Source organism: Octopus bimaculoides, chromosome 3, assembly GCF_046866305.1.
Source record: "Octopus bimaculoides isolate indiv1 chromosome 3, ASM4686630v1, whole genome shotgun sequence".
NCBI classification, from domain to species: Eukaryota; Metazoa; Mollusca; class Cephalopoda; order Octopoda; family Octopodidae; genus Octopus; species Octopus bimaculoides.
This window is the reverse complement of record NC_142930.1, coordinates 130,888,824-130,898,823: the sequence shown is the minus strand read 5'-3', so window position 1 is coordinate 130,898,823 and position 10,000 is coordinate 130,888,824. Positions and strand designations below refer to the sequence as shown.

Genomic DNA, 10,000 nt, shown 5'->3' with positions numbered 1-10,000 from the left:
TGTCATCCTTGTTGTAGCCAATTTGCCAAGCCTTGTTCTCACCACTATGCCAGTCCTTCCTCCCCAGAACACGATCATCTGGAATACCTTCCACCACCTTATGTCTTTACTGAAAATGTTGACTCACAGCAGTTCAAACAGAACATTAATAGTAATGAGTTCACTGGTCTTGATGGGCCTACAAAGGACAAAGACAATGCCTCTTTCTTCAGACTTAGCAGGTGTAAAAAAAAATTAAAGAAATAAAAACAAAAACCTATGGGTGTTTAAACAAAATAAACCTCTTCCATATCCAAGTCTGGGAGGACCTCTAAAAGTTAACAGTACTCTCCCTTATTCTCTATTGTATAAAAATACTTATTACAAACATCCTAGATTATGCTGAGTTGGAAAACATCTGCTTGGTGTATAAATCTTTCTTTATTGAAAATTTTCGGTCCCTCAGCACACCCTCATGTTCTGTCGGCCCTTTTTGCTATTGTTTATTGCTATTATAGCAGACTTCTTTCAGAACATTCTAGATGTTGCGTCCCCTTTCTATTTGGATAAAAAAGATAAACATGTGCAGTGCTTGCCATACTGATGCTTCATAACCTGTTTTCTTCCATTAACTCAAGTAGCAAGTGTAACACACGTGAGAGAATGTTTGCATAGTTAAATGGCTTGCAAGAAAGAGTAGATAAAATCTCCTTGAAGCCACACCCTGATATTCAACTCTTTTGTTATCATATTTTTGTTGATCTACACTGCTTTTCCTCATTGTCATCATCATTTAATGTATATTTTCCATTCTGGCATGGGTTGGATGGTTTGACAAGAGCTGACAAGCCAGAGAGCTGCACCAAGCTCCAATTGTCTGTTCTGGCATGGTTTCTATGGCTGGATGCCCTTCCTAATGCCAGCCACTTTACAGAGTGTACTGGGTGCTTTGTACATGGTACCAACATGAGTGCTTTATATGTGGCACCGGCACAGGTGCTTTTTATGTGGCACCATATCTATGGCAACATGTCTATGAAGAAACTTTCTTTCAAACAAAAACTGCAGCATCATACCTTGCAGTGGTGTTTATAAACTGGCACTCCATTGGTTATGATGACAGGGGTTCCAGATAATCCAATCAGTGGAACAGCCTGCTCATGAAATTAACATGCATGTGGCTGAGCACTCCACAGGCATTTATTCCCTTAATATATTCTCAGGGAAATTCAGTGTGACACAGAATGTGACAAAGCTGGCCTCTTTCGTATTACAAGTACAACTAATTTTTGCCAGCTGAGTAGACTGCAGCAATGTGAAATAAAGTGTCTTGCTCAAGGAGACAACATGCTGCTAGGAATTGAACTCAGTACCTTACAATTATGAGCCAAGTATCCTAACCACTAAACCATGCACCTGTAATGGTATTTATACATTATGATACACAGATGATTATTTTAATTTAATGCTGTTTCAGTTGTGTACACTGAATTTTTATTCAGCCAGGCAAGTTTTCTGCAGTATCAGTGAATATATTATACGCTGTTGTCTATAGTCAGTAATCACCTGCCATATCATGGGTCACCTATCGTGCCCTCAGTACATGGCAGATTTTTCTGGTTAATATATGTAAATTTATATTGTGGACTCTTCAGCGTATCATGTTTCTGTGGCTGATAGGTATTTATATTTTTTTATATTTTAATTATTTCTCAATAAAATAAGTACCTGTGGAACATGGGTTGATGTACTATTTTTTTTTTTTTATTTCACAATGAGAGATATTCAACAACAGTACTTTGTAGTAAAGATCGTTTGCCAGCATAACATGGCAGTCCCTTGTTTGAAAATATAAGGATACAGATCGTGTCATGTAGCTAGCTGGAGACAATGTCTCCTGGCGCAAAATTACAGCAACATTCATGCTAAAACAGGACTGCCTTGTTATGTTGGCAATCTTTACTACATGGGTTGATGTAATTAACTTACCCACTCACCCGAAATTGCTGGCATTGTGCTACAATTGGAAACCATTATGATATTAATAATATTTAGTAATTAAATAATAGATTCAAAATATGCAATAAAAGTAGTTCTATAATTTAGACATTATCAAAACCTCATGCTTAACATATGTGTGTCGTTTAAATGCCAGAAGCTGCAGTTTTTTGCCTGAGAATCATCCCTTTAAAGATGTATGGTATTAAAAAACACAATATATTTCAGAGCTAGGTGAAATAAATTTGTTTGAAAAGTAACAACCAGAATAACATATACAGAATTTCTCCATAATTGCAGCTTATCGTTGTCACACATTCATTTCACTTCAATTTAAAATTAGCAGGGTTTGAATTTGTCTTTCTTTCAGAGTTGTTAAAATAAATACCAGTGGTGTATTGAGGTAAATTGGTTGCTATCAGTTGTCTTCTTTAACAATTTGGTCTTGTGCCTAAGTAAAAATGTCAATAGAATCCAATATTAAGAAAACACCTGTAGGAAAGTGGTTATACACCATTAGGTGTGTACCGCTTCCGTACATTAAATTTCTAGAAGAAACAACGGAACGCAGATTCTGAACAACACAACAATATTTATTTACAGTGGAATTCGGCTCACGCTTGGATGGAATTCGGTAACTCGTCGCCTTCGGTTACTGAGACGCCTTCTAAATGAAGTTCATGGTTATTTGTGAAGCTCTGGTGCTGAGATGTGAGAGAGCTCTGTTGGACGTCTTGGCTCGACGGAGATCAGTCAACGAAGAGGCTGAGAAAAGGCGCGAAAGCTTGGGTGTCGAACTCTACACATGCGCATGAGACTCTTCCTGTATTCCTTCCAGAACTAGTCCCTGCGCATGCGTGAATAAAACTCCGGACATTGAACATATAACAGTCATCTGCTATAAAAGCGTCACTACATGGCTCCCCCTCGAGTGCCGAAAGCACGAAAATAGAAACTTTGGAGGGACGCCTGAGGCAAGATGGCTACCGAAAAAACACCCACAGGATGTGGCACAAATATATATAACGAAAATCAAAAAGATATGATGTACAATTGTGAGATACATGCATGCATGTACAAAAGAATTGACAATGACAAACAACCGTGATGACACCTGTCCAGGAAACTGGAATCACGCGATGTAAAGTCTGATTTTTTCTTTTTGTTTTCCTGAAAGGAAAGAAAATGTTCAATAGGAAAGCACTGAATTTGTCCAATGAAACACAATAAGTTAAACGTAAATAGTCTTTGCCAGTTTCTTTGGCCAATGCACTGTCCTGCCAGATCTAGTGACATAAGGGTCACTTGAGTTTCGTCGCAACGACGAAGGTGGAGTGATTTCTGGTGTATGCTCTTGTGATAGTGTTGATGTTGGTGTATGGATTGGTAAAGATGTTGACAGTGGTGTGTGTGGTGGTAATGATGTTGACAGTGGTGTGTGCAGTGTTTGAAAAATGGGCACGTCGTCCACGGAAGTTGAGGGTTTTTCAAGGTACGCTTTTTTCAGATGGTCGACAGACACAACCTCTGTATGACCATTAGCGTCGACCTGGAAAAACTTTGGAGTGCGAGAAAGCACACGAAAGGGTCCTTTATAGGGAGAAACAAGGGGTCCTTTGACAGAATCATCCCGAATGAATACATGAGACCAAGACTCAATGTCTGCTGGCACTTGAGAGGGAGGTGACTGTTGTCTGGGACCCATAGTTGGAAGATTGGAGAAATACTCCCGCAACCGAGTAACATAAGACTCTGGATGAGGTGGTTGTGACGAGTCTGGTACCACCATCATACCAGGCAATGCCAGTGTGGTACCGTAAAGAAGCTCCGCCGCGGAGAACCCCAGGTCAGCTTTGACCGCAGTCTGGCATCCAAGGAGGACGACCGGAAGAAATTCAACCCAAGACTGCGGGTTGGGCGAGGCGCGTAAAGCAGCCTTAAGTTGCCTATGAAATCGCTCCACCATCCCATTAGAAGCGGGATGGTAGCTGGTGGTGTGTATACGATGCACCCCCAAGATTCGTGATAATTCACGAAAAAGCACGGCCTCAAATTGCCAGTCACGATCTGTGGTCACACTGGACGGTACACCGTACCGAGAAATCCAGCCAGACACGAAAACTTGAGCGACAGTCTCAGAAGTAATATCAGCTATAGGAATGGCTTCTGGCCAGCGGGAGAACCGATCGACACATGTTAACAGATATGAGAACCCGCGACTCACTGGCAATGGTCCAACCAAATCAAGGTGGACGTAACGGAAACGGGCCTCGGTGGATGGAAATCGTCCAAGTGGGGCACGAACGTGCCGGTGAACTTTTACACTCTGGCACTTCAAACAAGAGCGTGCCCAAGTGGTAATCGACCACCGCATGTTGGGCCAAAAAACCGAGCTGTAATAAGTTTGACTGTTGCAGAGATGCCCGGGTGTGACAAGGAATGAAGGGCGTTAAAAACAGAACGTTGATGGTTCTCAGGCACTAAGGGCCTGGGAGAACCAGTGGAAGTGTCACACAAAATAGAGCCTTCAGAGGAAGGGAGCGGAAGATAGGCAAACTTACAAGTATGGTACTTTGGCGAAGTTAAGTCTAAACTCGACAAAGGAGGTTGCTCCTGTGAAATTGCTAGCAAATTAATTTCCGCGGGAGTGGAAATAGAATGCACAGGGAGTCGCGAAAGAGCATCAGCTGGGATGTTCTCTTTCCCTGGCACATGACGAATGTCACCTGTAAACTGTGAAATAAAGTCCAGGTGACGAAAAGCACGAGGAGAGAGTTTGTCCGTTTTAGAGGACAGAACAAAAGTGAGGGGCTTGTGATCAGTATAAATCACTAACTCCCGTCCTTCGAGCTGATGTTGGAAATGTCGAACTGACAGATAGATTGCTAATAGCTCGCGATCAAAAGTGCTATATCTGCGCTCGGCAGGCTTTAGTTGGCAAGAAAAGAAAGCCAAAGGGTGTATGTCTCCATCTACGGTGTGGTGTAAGACAGCACCAACCGCGGAATCTGACAACAATATTTATTTACAGTGGAATTCGGCTCACGCTTGGAGGGAATTCGGTAACTTGTCGCCTTCGGTTACTGAGACGCCTTCTGAATGAAGTTCGTGGTTATTTGTGAAGCTCTGGTGCTGAGATGTGAGAGAGCTCTGTTGGACGTCTTGGCTCGACGGAGATCAGTCAACGAAGAGGCTGAGAAAAGGCGCGAAAGCTTGGGTGTCGAACTCTACACATGCGCATGAGACTCTTCCTGTATTCCTTCCGGAACTAGTCCCTGCGCATGTGTGGATAAAACTCCGGACATTGAACATATAACAGTCGTCTGCTATAAAAGTGTCACTACACACCAATTCATGTTCCATTTCCTTGACTAAGATATTTAATTCCAAGCTGTCCATTCATCAAACTGATAATAGGAATCATAATGGTTGACACACAAGTGGGAGTACTATACCACTTCCCTATATTGACACTTGACGTACCCATGCTAGCATGGAAAGCGGACGTTAAACGATGATGATGATGATGATGATGATGATGATGATGATGATGATAGTGTCCAACTAGCAATAACCATGCCTCAGATAACCCTCATTGGCTATGTATGGTATTGCCTCTGTGCTGAGTCCAAATTTTCTTTGATATTGCACAAAATAATAGGAAATCATTTCAGCTTTTTCTTATATAAGTTAGAATAAAATAAGAAAGTATAGTACCCAAGATCTCTGTAGATCTTTTTTGTTAAGATATCCTGAAATATGTAGGACCACCAAGGGTTTAATATTTCTGTGATACATTCAGTAGAAAAGCATCTTCTGTATGTGCTAGTGTTTAAGACACACTCTGGCATAAGAAACACTCCTATTTTACTTGTAGATTAAAAAAAAAAAAAGAAGTAATGTGTTCCCTCATATACTTATTGAAAGATGTTTTAAAGTGGTTTTGTAGGGGGGGGGGGAATGTATGATTCAGTGTATTTAAATACAACTCTGTGACAGCATACTGGAATAAAGTATGAAATCATAAACTTATCATAAATAAATGACGGTGTACAAATACGATATTCCAGTTTTATCTTCTTTTAGTTGTTCATATTTTGGTCAAGAGATTTGCCATATGAAATGTAAAACACATATTTCAGGCTGTGATGTTTTGTGTTACCACAATCAGCCACCAGGGTCACACACCACTTCTATGGTTTTGTTATCATCCACTTCTTGCAAATAGCTGAGAAGCAGATGAAAGTTTAACATTCCTGTCACTGTTCTGGGAGAATTTACATTTAGATAATTAAAAGTAGTTCTTAAAGGTAATGCAGTCATTAATTAATGTAAGACACATATCTGGCAAAGGAGGGTATAATGAGATGATGTGACCTCTTGACATAACTGCTGATATTTGTGATAATTTAACTTACTTTCAATATTTTACCCAGTAACTAAAGTAAGATTGTAGCCATGGTCGATGCCAGTGTTGCATGTCCAGCCCATTTAAGAGTACCCTTGATGCATCAGGTGATATGATTTGCTTGAGAAGACTTGTTGAGTGAAGTAAAACCAAAATCATAGCTGTAGCCAGTGTCTCCTGACTGGCTTCCGTGCTGGTGGCACATAAAAAGCACCATCCAAGCGTAGTTGATGCCAGGTCCGCCTGACTGGCTTCCGTGCTGGTGGCATGTAAAAAACACCATCCAGACATGGCCGATGCCAGTGCCTGCTGACTGGCTCCCATGCCGTTGGCTTGTGAAAAGCACTATCCAAATGTGATCGATGCCAGGGCTGCTTGACTGGCTCCTATACTGGTGGCATGTAAAAAGCACCATCCAAATGTGGCTGATTCCAGTGCCTTCTGACTGGCTCCTGTGCCAGTGGCACGTAAAAAGCACTATCCGAACATGAACAATGCCAGGCCCACCTGACTAGCTCCTGTGCTAGTGGCACGTAAAAAGCACCCACTACACTCTCAGAGTGGTTGGCATTAAGAAGGGCATCCAGCTGTAGAAACATTGCTAGTTCAGATTGGAGTCTGATGCAGCCGCTGGCTCTCTAGACCTCAATCAAACTGTCCAACCCATGCCAGCATGGAAAACGGACGTTAAACGATGATGATAATGACGATGATGATAATGACGATGATGATAATGACGATGACGATGAATTATTGTACCTTGAAGCTCCATAGCCTTTGACATTTGGTCCCCCATCTATAATATGGCCATATTAGATACAGGACAATTTTTGGATATACTTGAAAATAGAGAATACATGTCTTATACACTGGCAAATACAGTAAATATTTCATTGTATAATTGCTGTTTTGCTGTATGAGTTGTGGTATGTGTGAGCAAATGTAGTGTGTTTGAGCAAACTGTAAAGTGCAGTGCCAGGTATTTCATGTTACTACTAGATCTAGTTCAGTGTATTTTGTATATGAGTTCAAATCTTGTCAAATTTGACTTTCCTTTTTTATCCTCCTGGGGCCAATGAACTTACCACCTAATAGTCCTAAACCTGAAATCGAATTGACCAACTCTCAACACAAATAACAATTAACCTTCTACCTAATCAGTAGAAATCAATATTGTGTTATGTTTTATATATGGTTGTCATTATTTATCTTTTGTATTGTTTCTATCATGATACTAATTAGCTGTATTTGTTTCCTTCATTACACTAATTAGATGTATGTCTTTACTAGAGGACTGACTCGTCCCCTTGTGTCCTAATCTAAAATTTCTCTCTTTTTCAGTGGTCAGTAATGGAAGAGCAGGTGTATGCTTATGTTTTGTTCTTCTTTGGATTAATTGGTTTAATAATCTATTTCTTCACTGCCTTTGCCCTGATGGTATCCTTGTTCAGTGGGTAAGTTGGTGTCTTTTCTGAAACATTTCTTTACTGTTTTCTAATCAATTCCAAAGCAAAATTAAACTGTCCAATCAATCATTGAATGGATGGCCTGACAGAACTAAATAATTGGCTGTCATTTGATATACACGGTGTCCATGAATTATCCTTACTATTTGAAAAATTCAGAGAGATAAAATAAAGATAACTTAGCAGAATTTATTGGAAAATGTAGGCACACAAATAAAGTTTCATTAGAAACATCAGGTGCCCCCTGACTGGCTCCTGTGCTGGTAGCACATAAAAAACACCATCTGAATGTGGCTGATGCCAGTACCCTCTGACTGGCTCTTATGCCAGTGGCATGTAAAAAGCAGCATCCGAATGTGGCTGATGCCAGGCTTGCCTGACTGGCTCCTGTGCTGGTGGCACATAAAATGCACCCGCTACACTCTTGGAGTGGTTGGCTTTAGGAAGGGCATCCAGCTGTGGAAACATTGCGAGATCAGATTGGAGGCTGGTGCAGCCACTGGCTCTCCAAACCTCAGTCAAACTGTCCAACCCATGCCATCATAAAATATGATGGAAATTTCCTGGGTAGGTGATTATAATCAATATCAAGCAACAGCCTAGTTCAGGCATTTAAGAAAAAAATTAAATCTCCTGTTGATGGTTTTATGTATTTCAGTTTATTTTATGTATTGGTTTAAATACCATTGATGAGGTATTGATTTTGGGTTGTTATAATGTCTTGATTACATCCCTTTCTTTCTATGTTAGCCGCCTTTGTTTATACCAACAAACAAACCCGTTATTAGAGCATGACGAACTGCCTGGAGTATCTGTGATTAAACCATTGATGGGAGTTGATCCGCTTCTGGAGGAGAACATAGAGAGTCACTTCAAAATATGTTACCCACAGGTAGGTAGAATTACTTCCATTTGCTTTTGAGACATTCCAATCTCAAACATTGCCAAAATAAGGATGTATGCATATGCATACATGGCACACACACACACAAACATGCATGTGAGTGTGTGTGTGTGTGTGTGTGTGTGTGTGTGTGTGTGTGTGTGTGTGTGTGTGTGTGTGTGATCATCATCACCATCACCATCATCATCATCATTTAATGTCTTCTTTTCCATGCTCCCATGGGTCAGACAGAATTTGTTGAAGCAGATTTTCTATGGCTGGATGTCTTTTCTGTCACCAACCCTCACCTGTTTCCAAGCAAAGTAATATTTCCCCTTTGCCAAATATGTTTTCCACAGAAGACTGGAAACAAACAACATTGCTTGTATGATGGTGATGCCAAGACATGAATACACATTTACACACACATGGACACACAGGCATATGTTTAGCTGTCCTCTCAACTGTTTAGTTATCCTCTCACTAGTTTAGTTGTCTTTTCACCTGTTTATTTGTCTTTTCACCTGTTTGTCTTATAACCTGTTGGATTGTCCTCTCACCTATTTGGTTGTCCTCACCTGCTTAGTTGTTTGTCTCTTTGTCTTCTCACCTATTAGTTTGTCCTCTCACTTGTTTGACCGTTCTCTCACCTGTCTAACAGTCCTCTCACCTGTTAGTTCATGCTCTTGCTGTCCAGCTTGGTCACTCATTTTCGCTTGAAATATTTTATGCCAGTATGGTAAACCATACAAATTGTGAGGACAGGGCTGTATGCAGAGTTCTTGGTAAACTTAATCTGTGATACATTTTCTGCATCACTGATTAAGATACCTGATTGTTTTGAACAGACTAAAGATGATTATGGTTAAAGATTAAGTAAGCATTTTCATATGAAACGATGCAAGACCACAACTCTGTAAAAAGGAGCACTTCATTGGTTACGGCAAGGGTCCCAGCTGATACAATCAACAGAACAGCTTGCTCATGAAATTAACGTACAAGTGGCCGAGTACTCCACAGACATGTGTACCCTTAACGTAGTTCTCAGGGAGATTCAGCAGTGTGACAATGCTGGCCCTTTGAAATAGTGGTACTACTCATTTTTGCCAGCTGGGTGGACTGGAGCAATGTAAAATAAAGTGTCTTTCTCAAGGACACAATGCATCACCAGGAATTGAACTCATGACCTTACGATCATAATCCGAATGCCCTAACCACTAAGCCATGTGCCTTCACAGTATATTTGTATAAAACCCTACCTTGTAC

General features: G+C 40.7%; 1 protein-coding gene across 2 annotated transcripts in view; it reads left to right on the top strand.

Moving 5' to 3' along the window:
* The window catches only part of LOC106875592 (ceramide glucosyltransferase), a 316,652-nt gene that overhangs the window by 280,686 nt on the left and 25,966 nt on the right, over positions 1 to 10,000 (top strand). For both annotated transcript variants that reach the window (XM_089349636.1, XM_089349637.1), the window contains 2 exons: positions 7,727 to 7,839; positions 8,602 to 8,743. In XM_089349636.1, coding sequence (XP_089205762.1) covers positions 7,727 to 7,839; positions 8,602 to 8,743 — 255 coding nt within the window. The remainder of the gene's footprint in view (positions 1 to 7,726; positions 7,840 to 8,601; positions 8,744 to 10,000) is intronic.